Source organism: Berghia stephanieae, chromosome 3 (genome assembly GCF_034508935.2).
Source record: "Berghia stephanieae isolate SIO BIC M18660-M18661 chromosome 3, UCSD_Bste_1.3, whole genome shotgun sequence".
NCBI lineage: Eukaryota > Metazoa > Mollusca > Gastropoda > Nudibranchia > Aeolidiidae > Berghia > Berghia stephanieae.
In genome coordinates, this window is record NC_088362.1 from 44,714,503 (window position 1) to 44,742,000 (window position 27,498).

At 32.7% G+C, this 27,498-nt stretch overlaps 1 protein-coding gene across 8 annotated transcripts in view; it reads right to left on the minus strand.

Annotated features, from left to right (window-relative positions):
- Positions 1-2,535: 2,535 nt before the first annotated feature.
- Positions 2,536-27,498, minus strand: part of LOC144967823 (G protein-coupled receptor kinase 3-like) — a 105,486-nt gene continuing 80,523 nt past the window's right edge. The window contains exons 4-22 of one of the 8 annotated variants that reach the window (XM_078905490.1): positions 26,378-26,479; positions 25,336-25,422; positions 22,251-22,312; positions 21,025-21,076; positions 19,644-19,735; positions 18,875-18,974; positions 18,294-18,317; positions 17,530-17,742; positions 16,137-16,231; positions 15,448-15,555; positions 14,995-15,061; positions 13,509-13,609; positions 13,117-13,279; positions 11,799-11,961; positions 11,252-11,266; positions 6,449-6,603; positions 5,779-5,892; positions 4,959-5,124; positions 2,536-2,697 (exon numbers count right to left, since the gene is read on the minus strand). In XM_078905490.1, coding sequence (XP_078761616.1) covers positions 2,657-2,697; positions 4,959-5,124; positions 5,779-5,892; positions 6,449-6,603; positions 11,252-11,266; positions 11,799-11,961; positions 13,117-13,279; positions 13,509-13,609; positions 14,995-15,061; positions 15,448-15,555; positions 16,137-16,231; positions 17,530-17,742; positions 18,294-18,317; positions 18,875-18,974; positions 19,644-19,735; positions 21,025-21,076; positions 22,251-22,312; positions 25,336-25,422; positions 26,378-26,479 — 1,920 coding nt within the window. In that variant the 3' untranslated portion in view covers positions 2,536-2,656. Of the gene's footprint in view, positions 2,698-4,705; positions 5,125-5,778; positions 5,893-6,448; positions 6,607-11,251; positions 11,267-11,798; positions 11,962-13,116; positions 13,280-13,508; positions 13,610-14,994; positions 15,062-15,447; positions 15,556-16,136; positions 16,232-17,529; positions 17,743-18,293; positions 18,318-18,874; positions 18,975-19,643; positions 19,736-21,024; positions 21,077-22,250; positions 22,313-25,335; positions 25,423-26,377; positions 26,480-27,498 lie in introns of those variants that run through there. The other 7 variants (XM_078905494.1, XM_078905492.1, XM_078905491.1 and 4 more) reach the window with 7 other exon arrangements.

Below are 27,498 nucleotides of genomic sequence, written 5' to 3' on the forward strand. Positions count from 1 at the left end.
CTAATTTTTTCCCCCCTCATAAACCATTTCAATATTTACGGTGCCAGAATATTTTTATTTGAAAAATGCAACTTTTTTTCCTATTATTTTCTATGAATCAAATGGCCGAGCTGAAAGGAGTTGTTAAATTTACAAAATATCTCATTCTCTCACCTGTTGCACTCATAACATACCTCAACTCCCAACTAGTTAACCATTTCATTAAATCGTCCCTCAATCCCATCCCCAACCGAATTTTTAACAAAATCTGAATTGATGGCATCAGTCAAGAATTAAAAATAAACATTATCAACAATTGATTTTTTAAATCGACATATTTTATAGTAAAAGGACTTATAAGTAGTCGTTGATGCATAATCTGAGATTTTTAGTTACGTATCATAAGGAAAATAATAGTTGTATATTATATATTTATATATATATATTATGTAAATATCTTTTTAAAAAAATTTAAAAAGAAAATATTTTGGAGACTGACAGCACAGATAGGGGGAAATATGTGGAGAAAGAGTAATATGCTTTGTTTATCTAAAGGGAAGGAAAAAAAATATAAAGATAAAACAAGAAAAATAAAAAGAACTCCAAGTACGGAATTATTCTGATGATGTGGTGAGATGTCAGATTGAAAATGGTCATCTTAGACAAAATTAATTGTATTTTATATGAAACCATGATGGAAGTAAGAGAGAAAGAGAGAGAGAGAGAGAGAGAGAGAGAGAGAGAGAGAGAGAGAGAGAGAGAGAGAGAGAGAGAGAGAGAGAGAGAGAGATAGAGCTAGAGAGATGGGGAAAATAAATGAATGCAGTTGACAATTTTGTGACATAATAATAGCACACAACGAGGTAGCAAGACAGTGGATTGAATAGTATAGTGTTGATATTAAAACAATATAATAAATTAAAATAAAGATAAATAAGGTGATCCTAACCATTACAGTGAAAATTAAAAACACTATTTTATTCTCTTTTTATATGAGAGGAACTGGAACGGCACCTCACATTAAATGGACAAAAATAGAATTGATTCCATGTCTACTTTCCCCATTACAGGCCTGCCACAGACAATAAAAAAAAGGCAAAACAAAACAAAAACATTATTGAAATGATATCTGTTAAAAATGATTTGGAGTCGATGAAAAGCAGTTCAATTTTTTTTCACATCAATTTCTGTACATACAATATCTTCAACATTTCTTTAAACTTTTGGTTTTCAAAAAAACAAAACAAAACAAAAACAAACTCTGGACGAAAGAAAATATCCAATTTTGGCACCTAAGCGAAAAAAACCTCTCGATACTGTATAAATAGCCATTTTTTTTTTTTTACAGAATCATTGAGTCCAGAGACATGGAGTGGGAGAGTAAATGACCTAATTACAAAACACATTCATTTCAATCACAAATATTATCTTGGAAATAAAATTTTAAAAATAAAATAATGAAAATAGAAATAAATAACACTAAGGTACTAAGGAGAATAATTTGATCTTATTTTAGAGCCCAGTGAACTGAAATCTCATCACATGCCAATTTTATAGTTGAGCCCAAGCAAAGAAGTCTTAAATTACATAGGCATTCTTCTGATATAAATAAAGTCCTTTGAAAGGTGAAATCTTCGTTTTAAAGTTTGTTCTGCAATAGGACAGTGTTAACAATCCCAGTCATAAGAAATGAGTCCTAGTGATTTCATCAAGTTTTGAACCAAATACCTTTCAATAAACCGACTCACTCTCATTATGATTTGATTCAATGAGAGGCTTATAAATTACCTGAGAAAACCCTGTCCATGCCAGACACGATTTGACGAGAGTGGAATGATCATTTCGGAGAGGTAAATCTTACCCCTTTGTTTGGCAAAATGTGAATATTATTACATTCCAACTTATAACAAAACAGAAAGGAGGAAATATCAAATTGAGAACATTGAACCCGTAAAGATAAACAAAGTTGTTGAGATGAACTATATAACTGAATATCATGGCTTGAACATTAATAGTGATCTGTACTGCTAAAAAATAAAGATGAAATAGATTTAAATTAAAACAGAAAGAGAGTGAAACAAAACTGGTTAAGTAAAATTGTTAGAAAGGGAGTTGCACTGACCACAACTTAGCTAAATAAAAAAACCGATCTCATTTATTTTATCAGTGACTAAAGACTTAATTCAAATAGAACAATTTCTTTAAAAGTAATTTAAAGATGAATCTTCTTAGGAGTTTTCTAAATGATTAGGAATAGGCAGAAAAGTTTAATCATAAAAGACATACGTTATTAGGATCAAAATTTTATTTGTTCTGATGGTATTTTCAACAAGAAAAATCCTTATGAAATGTCTACAAATGGAAAACTGTAAAGTTTTTGATCAAATAAATCTTTTTATGATATATCATGATAATATAAACTTGAATCTAAAAGTTTCCCTTTCAATTAAAAGATAAAAAAGAGAAAGCAAACAGAACTTATATAAAAATAGGTTTTTAAAAATAAGTTCAAGAAACACAAAAATTTTAAAATTAATTTTTAAAAAAAGAAAGGAAAAAGAAAATAAACTATTTGGTAACGAAAGTCTCACATGAAATTTTATTTATTTATGGAGGGTGTTTTAAGATGACACTGGATGTATGGTTAAGGAAGGGGAAGGGGCATTTGTGAGATATATCATCGAAGACAACCAGTGGGACAGGTTTTCCTCCTCCGTTCTGCAATTATTTGTCAGAGAAAACAAGGCATTATAAAGCAAACATCATAACAGTGTTAAGGAGAGTAGTTTGACAATAATTTCTAACCAAATAACAAGAAAAGCTAAATGCGGACATGTTTATCACATTTTGTGTCAAGGGAGATGATAGGTTTATAAAAAAAATATATCAACTTTTTACTCATCTCCACTCTTAATCAAGCGACAGACATTTTAATGAATCGTTTGCAAGCTCCAAAATGAAATACCTCATATGAGAAAAATGAACAAAATAATGTTATGAGCGATTACAGAACAAAGTAGTGATATCTACAACACATTTTCTGGATTTCTTTCAGGTAGGCCATTGAACACCAAGGATTTGTCAGTCCTTACTTTGAGACAAGTCAGAGCGATCACAGATTCCACTGCACAATTTATGATAATTAATCCTCATTTGAAATATTATTTTGTTTTTGTGAAGTACAGTAGTGTTATACTTTGTCCTAAAAGGTTTATAAAGAATTGTTTTGATGGAAATTCTTATGTATGAATCTCCCACACTTAGGAGGGCTAGGAATAGAAAAAACTACTAAAAACAAAGGTTCAGATCTTTCCTCGACTAGTATTATATTCCATGGTAATGAAATATTGAATTTTAAAAAAAAGTAAGACGAGGCATTTTGTGGTTTTATATCAGGGAAAAAATGCATCCTTCTTCATAACTCACAAAACTTGTGACAATAAATGAGCAAAATAATGCTAAATACTTTCTCCCATGCTTTGGGTTAATCTGGTGAAAATTCCTATGGTGGGTCACTGCATATCATCAAAATATTAAACAATATTGTTTACAATAATAAGAATTTAAATGACATGTCCCAAAAAAAAAAATTAAAAAATTATCTTTACTTTATGCAAATATAATCATTGACTCATTGTGGAGAAGTTTGAACAAAGAAAAAAAATCAATCAGAAAAGAAAAGAGAAACCCAAAGAAAACAAACTAAAAATAAACACACACACACACACACAAAACAAAACAACCTAAAACGAAACAAAAAAACAAACAACCAACCTGAAGATAAAACATTGTAAACAAAGATTCTAGAATTCTACAATTTCAACCATATGTCTTTCCAAATAGTCCAACAACCCTCTGAGCAGGAGCAGGAGCTATTAACTGATATTTCTAGCAATCATCCATCATACGCTCACACAAGGAAATATGAGATAGGATATAGAAAGGGTAGTGGAGTGCTGACTTGTATTATCTTTCAAAGTCATAGGCACCATTCCCAATGTGTGACAGGTCAGTGTGGCGAAATATTAAATATATTAGACTTACATTATTATTATTATCAAAACATGTAGGCAAATGCGTGGTTCTACTCCAAAGTGGCTTATCATTTTCTTAACAATGATGCAATTAACCTAAAGTGATCAAGTTAAGTAAACAATAACAAAAAAAAAACAAAACAGAATAAATTTGGCAGCTTCATTAATAACAACAGCATCAACAAAGCTGATAAATTGTTCTGAAAGCTTAAGAACATTTGTAACATTTCTGAATAAAAAAAATGCTATGCAGATAAAATAAACAATTATTTTTTTAAAGTTCTAAAAGCTAATAGGTCATGAAACAAAATCCCCCCCCCCCCCCCCCCCCCCCCCCCCTTGCTCACTTGTTTTTATTCAATCAAACTTCCGTCTTAAATTCTTGTTCGAGTTGATCTATGATACTCCTAAAACTTTTGACATCATAAGAAATTCATTAACAAGAGTGTTGACTTCAAGCATTTTAACATCTCAAATACTGCAAGTATAAGCATCCCATACCCCCTCCCTCCACCCCTAAAAAAAAATAAAATAAAATAAAATAAGCAAAAACAAAACAAAACAAATACAAATAATATACCCAAACAAAAAACATACAAACAAACAAGAGACACACAACTAAGGTATTTTTTTGTTAAACGATTCAGCTCCTGATCACATATTGTTTTTCCCATTATTGTCGGTACATTCTCACTTAATGCCCAATTATGACAAGCTAATTGGTAATATCTTACAGAACTAACCAAACCTCTTTTTTTCCCCCCTCTTTCGACAACAATATAAAATTAGTGATAACTGCATTCACTGAATTAAGAATAGAAATATTAATTAGTAATAATAATAATAGTAGTAATAATAATCATCATAACAATAATAATAGGAACCCAAAGTAAAATAAAACAACTATCAACTGCCAATGCAGCTAACTGCTGCCGTTGCCATTACTGTTTCTGTGTTCCAACGGGTGACGCAGGCTCTCAGAGCTTGGGGATCCCTGGACCTCTGAGCCGTAGAGTTTGCTGGCTTTCTTGTTCATGGTGGCGACGATCTGTGTGGACAAGTTGAATCCTTGGATGATTTCATCTTTCCACTGGTTGATGAGGACTTTGTCCTGAAATCAAGAGGAAGGAAGTTAAAAGAATACTTGATGACCTTGTCATGTGAGGAGGAGGATGGATTATTTCAAGTGGCTGTTAAAGGTAATTCAGGTATCATGTTGCTGTCCAAAGGCAAAGCAACATTTTATGAAACTGAGAAACAAGAAAAATGCTTTATATTTTGTAATATTGGATATTCATTTATGTCCGGTTTAATCAAAGGGGTAAAAAAAAAAAAGAAGCAATTTATACTATAGACATGCTGCCCTGTCTTGGACAAATGATGTATGTTGGTACCAATAGTGTAATTAAAAACAAAACCATAAAACAGGATATTTTGTCAGATATGTCGCTCTTGCTTGAATCAGCACATTAAAATGACGATGCTAGGATACATATAGATTTAGCACTTTTGAGTGATCACAGTAAAGTATTATGAGTATTATGCCTGCATTTGTATAATTAAAACATTTTTTTAAAAAAATGCAATTAAGTGACTCCAAACTTTCTGTAACCAAGTGACTATCTGTTTCACTGCTTAAAATACTGCCGTTTTATTAAAGATCACAGTATGTACTATTTGGTTAACATTGCATATACTGTGTTTTTAAAAACAACGGCAGAATAGAAAAGAATAAGAATGAGAATAAAATTGAATGTGTACATACAGGTGATGTGATGATGATTTTCTCTGTCTTGAGATTAAGGACGATGCAATTCTCCATTTTCTGATGTTTCTGGAAGTCTGGTGATACCTCTTTGATGTCCAACATGGAATACAACTGGAAAAGAACAAACAATAGCATTAAAATTAGCAGTGAAAACTGCGGCGAAGGAAGATGCTAGACCGACACACTTGCAACACTTTTAGGTGATAACACTGTTTAAAAAGGAAGATGGCTCACAACATACAGGACAGTCAGACAGACAGAGATTTCATATCTCTTTGGTCAGATGAGTAATACAAAGAATACTAGATAAAGGAAGTATAGAAGACCATTGAGTTACCAACCAAATAGTGTCCTACCAAAGGCTGAACAAAGTCTCACACAGATACTATCAAAGAACCTTTACACACTAGCATAAGATCTTCGCCAAAAGAAAACTCAATGGACATTCTCATAATGAAAAAAAAAACTCCACAAAATGACTACATATTTAATCCTTAGTCATTAAAAAAATTCAATCAGTCTAATAATTACATCCTGAATAAAAATTCCATAAGGCTCCATGGATAAAATTGAATTGTGCATTGTTTTGAAACAACTACAAAATAAAAATCATATTCATCTCTCCTTTTTAAATTAAAAATTTTAAAAACCCAGAAAATTGCCTTACCTCAACGCCTTTACCTCTTGGCACAGTTCCATCTCTAGCCTTCTGATAGAACTCTAATCTGTTGGGATAGAGCTTGAGATGCTTCTTGGACCATGACTGGTTGAAAGGACCACCTAGTTTCAAGACTTCGCCTTCCACAATGCAGTCTGTGGGACCTGCTAAGGGGAAAGAAATGCCAGCATGAAAAAATCTGCTTTAGACACAAAAATAAATCTCCATGTTCCAGTTGCAACTGTAATAAATACAAAACAGAAATAGGTTAAAATTGTTGAAAATTAATTCAAATTTCAGTGTGTACTTCCAATTGGGTATAAATCATGGGACAGTAGGGTATAAATCATGGGATGTAACAAAATGTTGTCATAGGTTGAAGGTGGTGCCCGGACAAATTATTAAATATTAGCAGTCCTTAAAAACAAAAAAAAAAAAAAAAAAAGCAACTGAAAACAACAACAGAAAACCTTAAACCAAAAATAAAAACCAAAAAAGCCCCCAAAAATCAGAAAACCAAAAGAAACGTGACATCGAAATGATATTGTAGAATTTTGGTTGTAAAGTCACATTATTCTTACTTCTCGGGATTTTGGCGAGCTCCACCTAAAGATCTGTTTTAACAATTATAACATTCAATGTGTAAGAAGAAAATAAAATCTGATAAAATATTCTTGATGCCTAACTTTCAGTCTTTGTAAGTCATTTATCAAAAGTGAAAAAAGAATATGGGTGAGGGGAATGATTGTTTGTCTTCTTCTTAAAGATAATATGTTGTCCACTGCATGGTACATGTATTTATGTTTGATCTATGACATCTTTTGTAGTTCGAACCACCAGATTTTGGGTGTAATGTGTGCTTTTTTATTTGGCTTGATCTTAAATATCTAGATCCTAAATAAACGAAAGTACTATAGATCCAAGACTAGAAGATTATATATTTCCACATCATTTCAGTAACATTACACCTTTTTTTATTCAAATAGTGCTTCTCCTAGATAAAGACCTTAAAAGCTCTATCAATTTTGAAATATAATAATGAATCTGAGGCACTTAATGTGACAATATTAAAGTAAAGAGTAAAGAGAGGGGTGGGCAAAAATAGAAAATAAAAGACAATAAGTCATCCATCGGATGACAAAGCTTAATTTCTATGACAAATTAATTGCAATTTCTATGTTTGTTTTGTATCTTAGATGTTTAACCGCGCATGACATGAATCAAGTCATTCAGCTACTACTTTTCCAAAAAATAAAACAAAAACAAAACAAAAAACGTGTAATGAAAAAACAAAAACAAAACAAAAACCTTTAAGAAATCATCATAATAAATTATTTGCAATAACAGTAAAAAATGAACCAATAATTTTTTTTTTTTAACTGGCTGCTGAAAAGGGATACATGGCCAGTAGCAGGGATATCTCAAAACTTTAAAAAAAGATAAAAAGCAGTCATTCAATTCTTGTTCCAGTTATAAAAGATAGGTATTCATGAACATCATTGATTCTCAAAAGAATGTAGAGTCGTTCCTTCCCTTACCGATCAACAACAACACACAGAAGTTTTTGTTTTGTAACACCTTTAACTGAATGACTTTTTTTTGTTATTAAACTTATTACATCATCTACGAAAATTGCTTCCGCCACTAGAAACTGTCAAAACAGCAAGTTGCAGCGAAAATTCACTCAAATTGACAATTTTTGTTCAAGTAAGATGAAAATGTTTTTGTCTTACAGGTTGCACATCATCCACCCTCATTTACAAATAAGCTGAATAAGCAGTAGAAATACAATGAGTGGCTTAAAACTGACTCCTGGAATCTATATTTAGGCATTGTCAAATTATTGTCAAATCGGTGTTGAATCTCCATTGTGCCCTGAAAAGAGGTTGGTCGGTGAGGGAAAGGGCATTTTCGCATTTCCTTTCCCTTACTGACCAAATTCCTTAAATGGGTCTTTTAAAACCCGACCAAAAGCCTTAAAATGTTTTAAAATGGGGTGCTAACACTGTTTTATGTTGTTTATTTTTCATTTCCTAGACCTAGATGTGTAAAAAGTTGCTCCTTAACCTTAGCTGCTAATATGAAAGCAGAAAAATGGCTGCAAAGAGCCTGCTGAGCAGGAAAGGAAACATCAGGGGAGGGAAAAAAATAAAGCGGAGAGATTGGCCCTGAATCAGAAAGGGAGAGGGGTGGGCAAAAGATAAAATAAAATCGTTATCAGGGAAACTGAGTCAGAGACTCAAACAGAGATTGTTCTGAACTATGAGTCATGTTCATCAGATTGCTTCAGCAATAGAGAATACAGTAATTGGATCGGTTGCAGCCAGAACAAGCGCTGGTTACATAAAAAAAATTAATGCTCAGGCAGCCAGCGTGGTAACATTGAAGCCCTTGACGAGGAAGGGCTCAATGAGTATTTGTTTCAGTGTGATGTTTGTTTTTTAAAAATAAATCTGCACGCCATGTCTTGTCCTCATCATTGTTACTATCTTAATGTTTCCTTGTCAGGTAGACATTGTAAAGTGCCTCAATGGAAAATTTAAAGCTGATTTGTGTTTTGTTTGTTTTTTAATTTAATGAAATATGATAGTCTTATTTGCTGTATATTCACGATAATATTTACATCCTTTCTTATCGGGTGGTCGGTAGGGGAAAATTATATCACATATCCAATACCACTAAAACATGGATAATATTTATTGCCGGGAAAAAGTCAGTTGACACCCCAAACCTACCACCATGTCTTCAGATTTTGCGACATTGCTCTTTGAGAACAGTATAATTTAAGGTGCTTGTTTTGAACAGATTATTTCCCTTGTGCTCGTAATGCATGACAAGGCCCTAAGCGGATGGTAGGGGACGGAATAACTCTACTAAAAAAAAATAGAAAAAAAAAAGAAATTTAAAACACACCAAAAAGTGTGACAGAATGTAACGATCAGATTACAGTCATGTAAAGTGCAAAATAATGAAAAAATATGATATGATAGAATGTGGCAAATGCTGACAAATTAGACATAATCCTAAACATTTTTGATATTTCTTAACAAGTTTTTGTGGTTTTTATAGTGATAGTAATGAATGAAATAACATAAAATATTCAACAGATGACAAGAAATGAATTTGAAATTTCTGTAACTGTAGAGAGGTGGTGGCAAAGTATTGCTATAGACTGGTGATTGAAAAGTGGACTGTCAGAAATGATGAATAGGGGAAATATAATATGAGCCCATTCATAAAGGGATTTTACTTCAGTACAATTTTTGAAAGAATTGTGTAAATTTAATTTCTTTTTTGCTTTTGGGGTTTAACAGTGCTTGTGGAACGATAAGGTCATTACACCGCCCGTAAAAAGGAAGATGATTGAGGAAAAGTTGTAGATCTTAACTCGAAACCAAAGACAAAGCAAGACAAAGGGGGTAAATTCAAAAAAGGGAACAGTTCCATGAGCAATCCACTGATGTGTCTATTTTGACATTACCTAAAAGTCCCATTCAGGCTCAAGCAAAGGATCCTTCCATGACGAATAACTCAAAATGTTGACGAACTACAATAAATTCAAAACTAATACATATTAAATTACATAACACGGATATGATTTACAGGTATTATACATTTGAATGTTTCCCTCCCAACTTAGGATCCCCACCTGGACCAGGAAAAAAATACAAGCGATCTTAATCCGGAACGAAGACAGATAGCAACATGGAAAGGGAAGACAAATAAATTAAAAAAAGGGCGATAGAGGACACATTAATTGACCTCTCTACCCACCGTGGGAGGTCAAAAGACCCCACCCAACAGACTACAAAATATCAAGACATTCTTATTGAACTCTTTTAAATCAAAGATGAGTCAGGACTCATTGATTCAGGCAAAATTCACACCAGTTGAAACCAAGGCATGTCTCAGCCTCCCCTTCAAGTGATAGCTACAATATTGCATAATTATTTCTAAGTTCAGTCTTGAGGATGATAAAAGATATGGCAATTTCTTGGTTGCTGTTGGACACAAACATTTGTCTAAGTCCAACTCTAGTAGTGCTGGCACCTTACTTGCGTTTGTGCTAAAAATAAATGAGAATAGGAATTGTTCATTGAAGTCTGAACATGTCAGCCTGAATGGCGTGAGTAGATGTACGGAAAAGGAACAAATACACATTATGTGCTTAAAGACATGTCCAAGGCATTAAAGTGAACAAAAAGTAAAACAAAAAGAAGATGAAAAAGATGAAGAATTACATCTGCTGCTTACACAGTCAATATCAGACACAGACAGAATACAAATAAAGATCGTCTGAGGTTGTAGAATTTTTTTTAAAGATCTACCGTCAGAAATGAATTTGAATATGTAAAATTTGATGGTAGTTAATTGTCTAAATTAGGCAAATATTTCTATGTCTAAATCTATTTTTAAAAAGTCCAATGACTGCAGTTATTATCAAAGAAAATATAGATGGGAGTCAACACAACAAACGTGAAGAAACTTTAAAGGAAACATGGGAAATATCTTTGTTACTTATTATAATCTCATCATTTCATCAATTAACAAAGTTTTATTTCTCATTCTACATATCAATTGATCAGAAAATGACTATATGACAGAAAGAGGAGAAAAATAACGAGAAAACAGGAAATGATGATAATTAGTATTACCATAAGATAAAAAGATCTGAAAAGATTGGTTGACAAATTAAACAAATAACTGAGGTTGAAATGATGAAACGGTAAACCTGTTTCTTAACTCAGCATATGCCACACACACATACATATTTATACAGCAACAGTTTGGAAATGAACATCTCATACTCACACTTTTTTAGATCAACTGACAAGACAAAATGCAGATTCAGCATATTTACTTGTTAATGAAGAACAAAAATTAAAAATATCTCAAATGAGACACAGAGTTGAAAAGTAAAAAAAAATAGGTGGATACATGCTATCTCTAGCGTGAATGAAAAAAAAAAGAAAAAAAAGTTACCTAAAACAAAAGAATATTTTGTTTGTGTCTTAACCGTTTTGCTCAGTATAAATAAGAATAAAAACCGAATATCAAATTTATATGAAATAAAATAAATCTAAACCAAAATAATAATTTAAAAAATGATAAAACTACAAAAATAAAAGTTACATATATACATGACTACAAGAATAATGAATAAATCAAAATAATAATTTAAAAAAAGAATACAATAAGATAACACCAAAAAATTATCTCACAAAACACCAATCAACTTCCCCCCCCCAAAAAAAAAACCCCATCAAATTTTTTAATTTTTTTTTTTAAATAAAGAAAATTGCATTAAGAGAAAGATGAAAAAAAACAACAAAAAAACTAATCAAGTTAACTTCCATACCAAGATCAAACTCTTCTCCTTTAGGTTTCTGTTTCCGCTTCAATTCAACCTTGTCAGAGTCTGCATTGATGGCATCAAATACAGTTTCTGCTACCTCGTGTTGCCACCGTTCTGACACAACCAATGGGAAATTCTTGTACAAGTCTTGATCGGCTTCCGTCAACTGTGGAAAGGAATGTGAAAAAGACATTATTTTCAAAACTTGACTTATCCTGTTTGTTTCAATCAGTTCAACTTATTTGAAGAACACTCAGAGCCCTTATTGAAAGAGTTATTTATACCTATCACAACTGAACGCACCTGACAGAAAATGGGTTAGCAAATGGATTGCTAAGTTTAACTCAGATCTACAGTAGTTTGAGACAGAATGGCATTATATCCTGGTAGAAGACCTTCAAATCCGTGAGAACCAACAGTCAGAGGTTATCTTAGTTTCTGCAGTGTGAAGCAGCTAGAGGAAATTACTTGCTTCCCTTTACACTGGTCTATCTAAAAAAGAACTTTGCATCAGCTCTAACCTATCTGACCAAATTTAATATTGGGTGGAGAAAGAGGATAGAAAACATCAACTCCGTGAGGATTCAAACCAGGGCCATTCCCATGTGATTGTGAGTTGCACACTCTACCAATTGAGCTACCAAGCCGTATTTGGAAGGAAGACATGCATGTTCAGATTTCCCCAAAACATGGAAAGCATCAATAGTGCTTAAACACTAAATGGGAAGGAAAATGAGGCAAGTGAAAACAACGGGTAAAGTAAGAAATACAGCCATATACAATGTCGGTATCTCTCACCATACACAATATACGGCTACAGTGACCCTACAACGATCGTCATTCCAACTTCAGCTCTCTCTCAACCCGGGTATATAAAGCCTGTGGTGGCTCTCAATCTCTCTTTGATTCTTTGGACCCCTTTTTTTGCTCTCTCTCTTACCATCCTTTTCTCATTTTACCCTTACCAAGTCTCTTTTGGACAAATTCTACAACTTGTAAAAAAGATAAGTTAATTTATCACTTGTTTATTTCATAGTTTTATCTAGAAATTCCCTGATTCACACTCAGCCATCTGGACCCATCCCAGTCATGGAGTGCTACAACCAGAACTACCGAGTCATGGCAGTCACGAAGTATACTATAACACAGATGGCATTGACCATCAGACACTAAGGTTATAGATACTGAACTAATAAGATGTCAGAGACATAAAATGCAAATAGAAAGCGGAAGATGACCCAAATCAAAGATGAGTTGTATCAGGTTAAACTTCCGACTCACTGTCACAAACAAAAAAATTTGAGAGGAAAAAGGCCTTCACCTTGATGCCTTTTGTATCCTCCTCGTCAAAAGAGCCAATATCAAAGGCATCTGCAGCATTGACTTCACCTTTAGGAGGGATGAGAGGAGGTGTATACTTTTGTAAGTAGACTTGCCCCCAATCCAACCCCTTGAAAAATGGATGTTCTTTCACCTCTTGTGCTCTGAAAAGGGTGTAATATAATAATAATAATAATAATAATAATAATAATAATAATAATAATAATAATAATAATAATAATAATAGTAATAATAATAATAATAATAATAATAATAATAATAATAATAATAATAATGTTGATGATGATGATGATAATAATAATAAATAATAACAACGATACATGATGATTATGATGATGATGATGATGTCGATCAGATAATTCCAAATCTTACCCTTTTCCCCTGCACCCTAGCCTCTCTTCCACGTCCCTTCTCAACAAGCCCTCTAACAATGTCTTCATTTCCATGGACATGGATTCTGGCAGGTCTACGTTCTGTGGGAAAGGAGTAAAATTAAGGATGTACTCAAATAAAGATAGATAACATGGGAAAAGATCACATATTGGATGCATAACTGATACAAGCAACAAACATCCTCGAAATAGACCCAATGCATATGTCTCCAGTCCAGAATTCAAGTCATTAGGAAGTAACTGGTCTGTGACAGTACAATTTTCGAGTATGCTCAACTTTGCTTCTTACATGGAACCTGCAGGGAATGAGGAAGGAAGAGAGGGTGGCTTGCTGGAATACCTAAAAACTGAAGGCTTAACAAGGAGAGAAGCTGAGAAGATGGTACAAAGCAGGACAAGATGGAGGGGATTCGTCGATGGCCTATTTGCTCCAGCTGGAGTGAAGGGCCTAAGTAAGTAAGTAAACATTTATAACCAATAACTAGAGGTGCCTAAATGAGTCAATAAAATGGAGATAAAGATAAAGGGAGTAAATCTGACTCATGAATGAATAACACGAAACAAACGACGTTTCGGCCTGTGGCCTTTTTCAAGTCGATACAAAATATATATATATATATATATATTAGATTGTCATAATAATATATGAAAATTTGTGTGTGTGTGTGCAATATAAATATATATATATATATATTGTGTTTACTTGAAAAAGGCCAAAGGCCGAAACGTGGTTTGTTTTGTGTTGTTCATTCATGAGTCAGATTAACTCCCTTTATCTTTATCTCCATAATTCAACATTGCTTGGTGGAAGGTGATTGAAATGGATTAGGAAATGTTCATATTTCGATAATCTCTCAAAACAGGTCCAGTTCTTATTCTGATGGGCAAGGACCCAGATATTTGCATATCCCAAACTAAGGGAGGAAGTTTTCGACATGTCACTAATGTAAACAACATTGTGCAAAGACAGATTCCTGAGGGATACCATTCCTTATATTCCTGACTTAGCTGGTAGAGTGTCATAGGAGAAGAGACACAGATCTGTCTCTCCCACAGTATCAAACGTCTTCCAGCACCTTATGATCTATGCAAGTTCCAGCATTAGTCCATTGCACCAGACTGTATCGTAAGCTGCCAGAAAATCTATTGATACGGCCCCTAATGCAATAAAACACACTCCATAAGTTTTTTAATGTAGCTAAGGAAGATATGGGTATGTAACTGTCATCCTCCTGCACAAGTTTGCTTGGCTTCACAAGTATGTAAGCCTTTGAATGGTGCCGTAAATCGTCTCCTCCAACCAAGCCCTTATTGGGATACACACCATCTATCAATTTAAAATCCATGAAATAAATGTTCATGGGTTTTGTTTTGTTTTGTTTTTTATACTCAACTAAATACAATCTTGTTGTCTACAGCTTTTCTTTCCCAACAACTATCAGAGAAAGTTGGGAGTCAAAACTTACCATTGTCATAGTCATTCTGTCAATCTCATGCTTGTCTTTTGTTTTGTGTTGTCTAAATGGACTGTGCCTGAAGGAACAGAGAAAACGGGGGAACAGTAAAGGTCAAATATGTCCGAATCCACAAAGAAGCAAGAATATGATGTCTTAAATCTGTTAAAATTCTTCAAGTTTATGGCAACTAATAACTGTGTCAACAACTACAACAATCATGATCATGATAATTACAATATTAATAACAAAAACAATAATAATAATAATAATAATAATAATAATAATAATAATAATAATAATAATAATAATAATAATAATAATAATAATAATGATGATGATGATGATGATGATCAAAACGTGGTGACATTAAAAAAAATATTGATAGTATGTAAAAGGACTCATTGAATGTCCCAGATAGTACCAATTTATGTTCTCATTTAAGATGATATTAATGTTGCTTACCCTTTCAAGAGCTTGTATAACATACATCCAAACGAGAACCAATCAGCACTTGAGTCATACGCGGAACCTTTCTGTAGAACTTCTGGTGCCATGTAACCGTGAGTACCTCTGTAAATTAACAAGAAAAATAAATGTTAAAATATATATATATATATATATATATATATATATATATATATATATATATATATATATATATATATATATATATATATATATAATAAATATATATTGCTATCGTTTTAATATAATATAACCAAATCAAAATGATTAACAATTGATAACACTGTATGCCACTGCAAAATAATAATAATAATAATAATAATAATAATAATAATAATAATAATAATAATAATAATAATAATAATAATAATAATAATAATAATAACCAGGATTCATTACAGAAAAATGACATTACTAAAAAAATACTCAACTAACTGGAGAAGGAAAATGAGGGGCAATTCAATCAAATACCACGTGATTGAATGACTTGCCATCCTTCTAATTTTAAATTTATCAATATTTTTTTTTTAGAATGTAAGAAAAAAACAAAAAAAAACTCAGTGACCTTTTTTTCTTCTTCTTCTTATTATGTGAATATCACTAAGGATCCATCCATTTGACTGACTGTAAGATATTAGCTTCCTAATTGTGATACAAAAAGAATCTTTGTCACAAATAATACTTACACACTTGCATGGGGCTTCTTCTTTGAGAAATCACAGGCGAGACCAAGATCAGATATTCGTACATGACCATTTTCATCTAGTAAAATATTGGCAGGCTTTTGGAATTTAAAAAAAAAAAAGAAGTGAAAGAGAGAAACAGGAAATGTTATGTTTTCATTAACCAGTAGATTTTAGACCAATCAAAACATGCAATTTATGACACACCTTCAAACGTCCTCGGACTAGCATGGTTGGTTACTTATAAACAATAACGTGAATGAAATCGACCTCATCTCACTGATCATTGTTATTGTTTTTATACTGCAAGATGGGTGACTAGTTATCACACCATTTTCTCAATCAGGTTATAAACGTTTAAGTTTACACATAATTTTCTGTGTTGGTTCTATTTGATCAAGCGGTATAACAGTGGGTATTTTACTTAAACACATACCATCGATAGTCAAACCTGTGCAATTTACTATGCTTACCAATCACTGCCATTATTTACATTATGACAACTGTCAGAGAGGCGTGATTATCTCGGTGTCTATTGGTGGATATACAAAATTCCTTTCAATAGAAACGTTATTACTTTTATATTTTGGAACTGGTATATTCTGAGATTTAGTCCAGGCCAATTTGACTCTTTCAATGTCAACAATAAGACTTGATAATCTAGTTTCTTTCTCAAATTATTTTCATACCCTACAACTCGAATATAAGGGTTGGTATGGCTGGATGAATAAAGCATTGCACTAACACCAAAATGGCTGAGGTTCAAACCCCTATTGCAAACTTTGTAGCATTTCATTATTGCCAGTGTCTGGATTATTTCAGTCCTTTCTCAACACCTTGAAGAAACATTTCATTTAAAGAAGAATAAAGGGAATTTATTTTTTTCTTTTTAACGTTGGACCAGACACGGAAAGCTAAATCTAAAGTAAAAATTATCAGTATTACAAAATTTAGTCATTGTAGGAAAAAAGAAAGATGTCCTTCATAGTCCCTCCTTCTTTTTATTTATCTCTTGGATATATATATATATATAAATATATATATATATATATAAAATATATATATATATAATATATATATATATATATATATATATATTGACAGTACAACAGTCTGAGTCAGTTTGAAGTAGAGAAAGAATTTATAAGATAGGAGGTTAGTCTTTAAAAAAAACATTTCCACCAAACCCCATTCCATCAAAAAGTACTATTCACCAAATCTTTGTCCAACAAAAAGTACTTTTTACCAAATATGGTCTAACAAAAACTACTATTTTACCAAATCATGGTCTAAAAAAAAGTACTTTTTACCAAATCATGGTCTGACAAAATAAAATTTTCACTACCTCTGACAAACCCAGTTAGCCAGTCCATTGCTCAGGACCAAATTGACATACCTTGAGATCTCTGTAGACGACATATCGCTTATGCATGTGTTCAAGGCCTAGGATGACCTCTGCAGCGTAAAACCGGACCTCTTTTTCTGTGAAGACTCCGTGCTGTGAGAGGTGGTAGTGGAGGTCCCCACCGTTCATGAGGTCCAGGATAAAACAAAGCTTCTCCGGTGTCTGGAAGGCGTAGGTCATACAAACAATAAAAGGGCTTCCTTCCTGTTGAAAACAAACAAAAAACATATGTGAATTGAGGTTGTAGTGAGCTGTTTTGTTTTGCTTGATTCTCTAAAAATTCCTAACTTATCTAATGTCAACAGGAATCACCAATGTTGTCCAAGTGAGCAAATTGAGGGTTAATAATCTTTAAAAAAAATACAAAACAAAAAAACAAAACAATATAACAAATTCATAGTCTATTTGTCTCAATCTAATGTGACATTTGTCGGAAGATTTACAGGCCTGATCTAGTTATAACAACAAAGCAAATAATTTTTTATCAAGAAAGCAATATCCTAAAAGTTAAATCAAGTAATACTGTCTTATCAAATTTTCATTCAAAATTCGTATCGGTCATCATTCTTACCATTCCTGGTCTTCAAACAGCAGAATAAAAATAAATAGCTTTTAATAGCTATCAGAAAAACGAAAGGAAGAAGAGAACAACAAAAAAAGTAATAACATTTATTTTTAAAATCAGATAATAAATATAAGATAAACAACAAAACAAAACAACAAACGAAAAGAAAAACAGATCGAATTAATCTCACAAGAAATAGGTTGGTGCTCCTTCCCTTGTGGACGATGAAAAATATTAAATTCAATTCTTTCATTTTTAATTCTTTTTCATTTATTTATAATTATTTTTGGTTTGTTTTAAGGATTACTCATCCAAAGTTCAATTATCTAAAAGGTCAACAAAACTTTTTTCTGTCTGATACAAAGAAATATCAAGTGCAAGAAATAATAAACGTATGTGTCTGCTAATTGAGAGAGAGAGAGAGAGAGAGAGAGAGAGAGAGAGAGAGAGAGAGAGAGAGAGAGAGAGAGAGAGAGAGAGAGAGAGAGAGAGAGAGAGAGTGAGAAGAGAGAGAGAGAGAGAGAGAGAAGAGAGAGAGAGAGAGAGAGAGAGTGGGAGAAAGAGAGAGAGAGAGAGAGAGAGAGAGAGAGAGAGAGAGAGAGAGAGAGAGAGAGAGAGAGAGAGAGAGAGAGAAAGAGAGAGAAAGAGAGAGAGAGAGAGAGAGAGAAGCAAAGGGTGAAAAATAGTTGTCATCAAGTAGGGATTAATCTTGATTTGTATTATGCCTTAGAAAATTATTTCAGAACCCTATTATGCCTCGTGCTTCCTTACCCCTGTGCTGACTAGAGAGAGCATGATCCTCTCGTTGAGGGCCAGCGTTTCACCACCTTTCATCTTAATTCTCTTTTTGTCCAAACATTTCATTGCATACCTGTCCAGAGAAAGTGTTTTACATCTTAATCAAGAGCATCCATTATGGTAAAAAATCTATATTTTAAAAAAAAATTGCGCTGGCATGTCTTCTAATAGGGATGATTCCAGGTTGAAGAGAATGTGTCCAAAAAAAAAAAAAGAAAAAAAAGTTTTAAATGAAAGAGCAGTTCTGTACGTACTGGTCATAGATACTATTTTCTACTTTTGTTTTTTTTTGACAACCAATCAAAATGAATTTGTATTCAAAATGATCTAAATCAGCTTTGTGAGCCTGAGACAAAGTCCAATAGTAGACTGCCAAAAGGACAAGTCTTAGGATGCATTTATGCATTCAAACTTTACGTGCACCTCAGATATAATACTTATTTAACTAAGTAATGAGTACAAAATAAATGTTTTCCTTTTCAATACCTGCATTACAAGTATTTCTTTAGGTTTATAGAGGAAATAATATTAAAAATAACAAACAAACAAATTTTTTTTTAAAATAGACATGAAAACAGGAATGTTCCCAAAGTGAAAGATTATTTCAAAATTCCAAATTGCGATTCAAAATAAAAAGTTCCTAATAATTAGATCTGTTGGAAGATTTAAGCTCAACTTTGTTATAAAATGAAAGCCGTCTAAATTTCCAGTTAATTGAAATAAAGGAACAATCATCACTTACATTTTTCCAGTGTCTGCCTTTCTGCAGCCGTAAACTTCCCCAAATCCTCCCCTGCCAATTATCCTATGTACACTAAAATCATTCATGGTTAACTGTAAAGAGAGACAGAATAAAAAGAAGCAAAAAATACAAAGGATTATAAGATGGATTATAAAAAGATTTGGTCTGAGTGTCATAGATTGAGTAGGTAAAAGTAACTATCTTTAATGTAAATTTACCTTGAAGCAAGTAAATGATTTTCCTACCCTCATTTAAATTTTTAAAAAACAAAAAAACAAAAACAAAATTATGGGGGGAGGGGTAGGTCATATGTCCGGTAAGCAAATATTTTCCTTTTTGAGTGTCATCAAAGGTTAACCGAGTATTTCTGGGTATTAAGTTCAAGGCATGGCACATATAAATATCAATATGAGGCTGAGACAAAAGGTCTTTTGTATCATTTTAAACTAGACCATAATTTATATAGTGCAATATCCACTAATGCTCAAAGTGCTTTACCACATGTAACATGTACAACAAAAATTACAATTTTTGCGAGAGACAATACTATTATAACTTTAACTTTAACCAGGGAAATCAATAAAAGCTAGATTCTGTCATTGTCATTGAAATACTTAATATTGGTATCTTATAGTGTCATAATTATACAAAAACCACCTTCTGGCACAACCTCAAATACAGTCTTCTATTTTGCAATATGGGGGTCCCAATAGCTCAGTTGGTAAAGCACTCACTTCACAAGCAATGGGACCGAGATCGATCCCGGGTACAGTCAAGATATTTTCTGACCCCTCTGTCCATCCAGCAGTGAATGGGTAGCAGTCTTTTAGATTTGGTAGAAAGCACTTTGCGATAGACTAGTGTCCTATCCAAAGGATAGCAAGTAATTGCTATTGTCCGTTTCACGCTATAGAAACAGGTATTAACTCTGGCTCCACGGGCTAAATGGCTCTGAAGGACTACTTTTTTTATTTTGGAATATAGTGATTGAATAGCATTCATCCATTTTTATATTTTATGAATACATATGCTAGCTCAATTCAAAAAGAAAATATAGAAAACTTGTCATTTGTGTATTTTATTATTATCTTTAAAATTTCTGAAAACATCTCAAGTGTTATATGTCAGTAATCGATTCGATCGAATGATTAAATAATCTATCAGTGATTCATGCCCATCTCATCCAGCTTGCCTCCAGCACCCCTTTTAAGTCTATTAATATAACAGGGGACATGACCAGTCAAGCTGCTACGATAAGAAAATACTGGCAAAAAAAAAAAAGGTATTATTGTCCTGTGTATGAGTGCATTGTAAGACAAAGATTGCAAATATAATGATTAATTTTGTCTTTTCTATTCTTTTCTCTGTCAAACATACTTACATTAATATTTAATTCTAAGTTTTTCCACTGACAAAATCGTGTGTACTTTTCACTGAAAAAACAAAAACAAACCAGAGATAAGAGGGGTTTAACAACCATATATTTTTCAAACAAGAAAAAAAATACATAAATAAAAAAAGATATACATATACCATTTGTTCAAAAGTGTTAAGGTAGTATATATAACTTAACACACAATACAAATGACAATAAAATAGATGAAATGTGATATAAATTCATATAATCTGATCAGCATTTGCAATTTTAATATTGTACTTATCCACAGTTTTTACACAATACTGGCAAAATACTTTGTAATATTCATTTCTGAATTATAATTTGCCTGAAGGTTGCAATAAGCTAAGAAAAATAAAATTATCCCAGCCTTGATGCCTACACAGTAGTGAATTCGAAATTCAATTAAATTAAAATCAGACAGAAAATTAATTTAATGCAATAGATCGGTGTCCTATTATGGTACCCACCCCCCTCCTCCCAAATTCAAACAATATTTTTTTAAAAGAAAAAAGAAACCATTACTGTTCTATTTCATGCTTCGGAAACTGGGATAAACCCCATTTCTAAGGGCTGTATGGTTCCAAAGGATTAAAATTCTGTAATAAGATACTACGTGACCTAAATAAATCAATAGGGTGCGTCACATTTTGTGTCGCATCTTCTACCACACAGTTAAAGTTAGTTGAAGGATGGATGACAATAGTTGTTGCAGATTTCTGACCCTGACACTGAGTTCTCGATTAAGACATGTTACCTTTTTCCAACTCAGGTGTTAATGAAACCATGACTATAAGCAGAGATGGATATAGTAATAGTACGGACATTGTAAATGTTCTAGTACAACAAAGAGCAATGTACAGATGATTTCTGCTGTATGGAATAATTAACATTTTAATTCTATATTGCTTGCTGGAAAGAAAATAAACAAAGTAGCTTTAAGCTTATTGAGGCCTACATGATTCTAATATAATATACTCTTATTAGGATCTAAATTTACATTAATGGAATCACTAATATTTCTTAATATTCCATTAATAATAATAATAATAATAATAATAATAATAATAATAATAATAATAATAATAATAATAATAATAATAATAATAATGATGATGATGATAATAATAATAATAATAACACTTGTTTCCATGCTGAATCAAACATCTCAACATTAGATCAAACATTGGTTACTGTCTACTGCAACTTACCTTTCTATAAATCTATTAAATATTTCACCCCGTAAAGAATTACAAATTTCATTGATGTATGGCTGAAATGTAGAAAAGAGAGAAAAGTTTTAGCTTGGATACAAAAACAAATTATTTAAAGAAAAACATATATATTATGCTTCACCCCCGCCTCCCCCCCCCCTCTCCCCCACCACAAACACACACACACACACACACAATTTTAAAAAATCACACCAAAAAAAACCCCAAAAAAACAAAACAAAAACAAATCCACACAAAAAAAAAAACACAAAAAAACTTTTAATTTGCATTTATTGTCATGATGTGACCCCATTAAATAACATCAACAATTACCTACATGCTCAATATTTGAAAAATAACATAAAACACAAAAAAGAAATGATGAAATAAAAGAAATTAAGAGATAAATAAATGAAAGAAAATTGAGATTAAAATTGGCCTGATAAAAAATTGAGGGTAGAATTTTAATGCTTAATTGTAATGCCTTAAATATGACCCATGCCTTTAAGAAAAACCTTATTCAAAATTAATTCTAATTTTAACAAGCTCAGTGGAATAAAACAAACCAAAGATCTAGGACAAGCCACAGATCAGGTGAAAAAATGTATTATAGATTGAATCATTCTCAAATGACTATGATCCTGATATGTAAAAAAATAAAATAATTTTTGTCTTTTGTCTTCAAAATGATGAGTATTTTGTCTCTTGTCTTCAACATATCTTCAGTGATTATTTTGTCTTTTATCTTCAAAATGTAATTCAGTGATTTTTTATCTGTCTCCCAAATACTGCTTAACCAAAATGCATCTTGAACACTTAACCATACATAAACTTTCTTGAGATCACAGGGGTAATCTTATAATTGTTTGATTTTCATTCAGGTTGAATGCGATAGAGTTACGATTCTAGTATTCTTAGAGTTGCAATCTTAATATTCTTAGAGTTGAGATTATAATATACTTAGAGTTGAGATTCTAATATAACTTAGAGTTGAGATTCTAATATTCTTAGAATTGCGATTCTAATATACTTAGAGTTGAGATTATAATATTCTTAGAGTTGAGATTATAATATTCCCAGAGTTGCGATCCTAATATTCTTAGAGTTGCGATTCTAATATTCTCTCACTAAGGCATCCCACGAGTGATTTGGACATCCATCCATCAAAATACAATGCCAGCAGGAATCATACACACTGTCGAAGCGAGTAATATGAAGGTTTAAAATTTTGACCAAGGGTTTTTTTAACAACTCTTAAATAGTAAAGTGCTGAACACATTGCAATTCAGCCGTCTTACCTGATTAGAGGTAAATGTCTAAAAATAAATGAATAGAAATTCCCGTTTATAACAAATACCACTTTAAATGACTTCCCATTAATCTGGTCTCCATTCTCCATCCTTCCCCATTAATGCAATTAAGCTGAGGTTACACTGCTCCTCTAACACACCACATTTGTAATAATTAATTAGAGCTGTAAAACCTTTTGATTGGATAATACGATCAATGTGACTGGGTGTTGGAATTAGTGAGTGCTTGTGACAGGACTGCTGTGTCCTTGACAAAACACATTTTCTATTCTTTTCTTTCTATTTTTTTTTTTTTAACTCTTGGGCAGAAAACGTTTACTTATCAAAATACTGATCAAGTAAAATGGCCTTCAACTTGTCTGAAAATCTCAAATCTGAGACTTCAAAGTAATTTTGAGTTTGGAGACTGTTTAACAAGTTTAACAAGGCAATTGAAATTCGAAGTAAAAAATTTTCTGGTCAAAACTAGACAAAAGGTGTTTTTTTTTTTTTGTCAGAGCAGGCAGGGCAGGGCAGTCAGTAGGCGATTAACACTGATTGGATGTGAAGAACATGAAACATCAATGCTGAATGCATAATAATTTAGCCTTCAGCCGTGCAATCATAAAGCTGATTTTGCTTTCATGTTCTAACAAGAACCTTTCAATGACAAGATTGGATTTTTGACATTGTAATTTCTCATCGGTGAAGCTATGGTTCTTAATGTTACCATTGCTCTCTTGGTGAAAATGGTAAGATGAGATGTCAAGTTTGTGTAAAATTGATAGTAAACCGTAAAGTAGCCCCCCCCCCCCCCCCCCCCCATCCCCCTTCTCTCTCTACTCTCTACACAGCCCCTCCTAAGACTTATCAGTATTTATCTGTTCTTGTTTTCAGTTACATCATGCAAGATCTACTACCATGAATACAAATGAACTCAGTGGGAGCTTAAACACAAAAAATATAAACTCAACTTCCATTTCTTTTTCTATGAGACTTTATGAAAGAAATGTCATCACATTTTAGTTCCGTGTAAAAAATAAAGAGGCAGCCCTGATAAAATGATCTTCAAACCCACAAACATTTTTAAAAGTAACGCCGAATTACTTGATGACTTATCCAAAAACAAACAAACTCTAAGCAGATGTGAATGCAAAGAGAAGCTGCTTGTAGAATATAAAACCATAATTTAATTCAATCTATTGAAATATATATATATATATATATAACTTTAAGAAAAAATATATCTATTTGTTGTTAAGGAAAGGCCTAGTAATGTAATAAATAAAGTTATTATCAAAGATTTGAGATAGTTCTATAACTTTCTTGAACATTCCATTATTAGATAATGTAAGTTATCATCAATGATTCATTTCTATAACTTTCTCAAACAATTTACAATCTGTTTATTTATAAATGGAGATCGGAATGATGTTAAATTATTGAAATAAATATAACTATAATTAGAGAGATTATCGAGTGTGATGAACGCTGTGTACCATTTGTATCTATAACGTACTACATCCTATCACAGGAAAAAAAAAAATCCTTGTGTTGTTCATAAAAATATAAATATTTGCTTAGATAGTCTTTGAAATAAAAAAAAAGTATCAACAAAAAGTAACATGTCTTCAGGTATCATCAACAAGAAGCTTTGGTAATATAAAATAAGTGAATGCATAGCAGCATTTTTTCTCCGAGCAACCTGCAATTAGTAAGGATTGCACAGTCTGTATCCAATGTGTTGAGAATGAATGAGATTGATTTGGTCAATAGCTTTAGTATCTCATTACCTCAAATATATCAGCATCTAGTTTTCTTGTTTTCTGTGCCAGTGTGACGGCCTCTTGCACATACTCTACTGCTGACTTAGGGTATGTCTGGAGATAAAATGGACATGATACGAGCAAAATGTATAGATAAAAATAAATAATTCTACAATTAATAAATATGCATATTTTCATTCACTATTTTTGGTTAATGGTAAATGTGGTTCAGAATACTATTTTTTGTTTCTCTTCAATCTGGCTATATAGAACCAAATTTACATTTTAAGCAGATGTTGTGCTTCCTTTTTAAAAACGATTACAATTACCAAACCCATCACTACCTTAAGCCAGATACTCATTCATGCCTGAGTTAAGTGAGTGATATGTTTTAAGTGCCTATACCAGGGCACACCATCAGAGGGCGATACGCAATCATTGTATTCTCAATCAACCACTAACGACCCACCGTACCACTTGGCCATCAAAAGACTCTCGATGCATTTGACATTCAAGAAAAGCTTTTAACCTTAACAAACATTTTAAAATTCTTTAAAAATTATTTCATAGCACATTTCATTTCATTTCATTGTCTTTTTAAACTCAGGGTGAGAGGTGGCATATTAGGTCAAAGGTCACCTGTTCAGTATATGCACCTCATCGACAAAGAATAATTATGAAGTCCAACTAAATCAAACATTGAAGATATTTGTTTGTTTGTTTTTAAGGGTTTTACGGCGCTTGCAACACATTTAGATCATATCAGCGCCAGAAACATTGAACAAGAAAAAAAACTAATGAAATTATAAATTATAAACGCCAATTTAATTAAATTCAATTTAACCATCAAGAGTAATGATTAAAATAGCATATAAGTTTGCAATTTTCCATTCATATATTTCAAGAAATTATCATCTACCTGGTTTTTAAGTGACAGCTCTATTCAATAGATAGTCGACCATTAATAAATCAATTAATATCAACTAATAATATCAGATCACTAAAAATAGATAAAAAGAGATAAAAGAGTAATTTGTATGCAATGCTTGGTCCAGTGCGAGAGGCTTACGTGGGACTGAGAGAGTAACTCCTTCATGATGAATGTGTCGTAGATCTGTCGACCTTCCTTTATCCTCTCCTCGTCTGACTCCAACTTCTGGAACCGTTTAATCTGGAAGAAAAAAAATAACAATAATAATAATAATAATAATAATAATAATAATAATAATAATAATAATAATAATAATAATAATAATAATAATAAATTACTCTAGTCCATGTTAAAATAAAAAGCTCTATGCATTTTATAAGAGAGAGAGAGAGAGAGAGAGAGAGAGAGAGAGAGAGAGAGAGAGAGAGAGAGAGAGAGAGAGAGAGAGGGAGGGGGAGAGAGGGGGGGGGAGAGGGGGAGAGAGGGGGGGGGGGGAGAGGGGGAGAGAGAGAGAGAGGGAAATGTGTGAGAGAGATATAGAGAGAGTGAGAGAGAGGGAAATATGTGTGTGTTTGTGTGTGGGGGTGTGTGTGTGTGTGTGAGAGAGAGAAATGTGTGTGTGTGTGTGTGTGTGTGTGTGTGAGAGAGAGAGAGAGAGAGAGAGAGAGAGAGAGAGAGAGAGAGAGAGAGAGTCCCAAGTCTAATATTTTCAACAACAGGAAGAAAACAGGAGCCCAAGCAATAATCTTCTAGAAGGTTAATTTGAGCGAAGGAATTAGAGCCCGATTCTCGTGAGGCCTTAAATCACTGCCAATATGTCGCCCAATCGGAGCAGCAGTAGCAGGCTGCAGTACGTAGTAGCAAAAGGAAGAGGAGAAGAGAGAAGATGTGAGGCAGCGAAAGACGACAAATACAGAACACACACACACACACACACACACACACACACACACACACACACACACACAATAAAGAACAGTCAACAAAAGCAACGAACCAACAATACCGGAGACAGGCTAATAACCCCTAATTTACACACAAACATCAAGGATTTGGTCTAATTATAGAATACCCTCTTGCCCCCCCCCCCTCTCTCTCTCTCTCTCTCTCTCTCTCTCTCTCTCTCTCTCTGTCTCACTCTGTCTCACTCTGTCTCTTTTCTTGTCTCTAGCACCCCCCCCCCCCTTCCGTCCCAACCATACGTTGGCGCGTGTTTATATATTTGAGGAGGAGAGTCAATCAATAGCTATGGTTATATA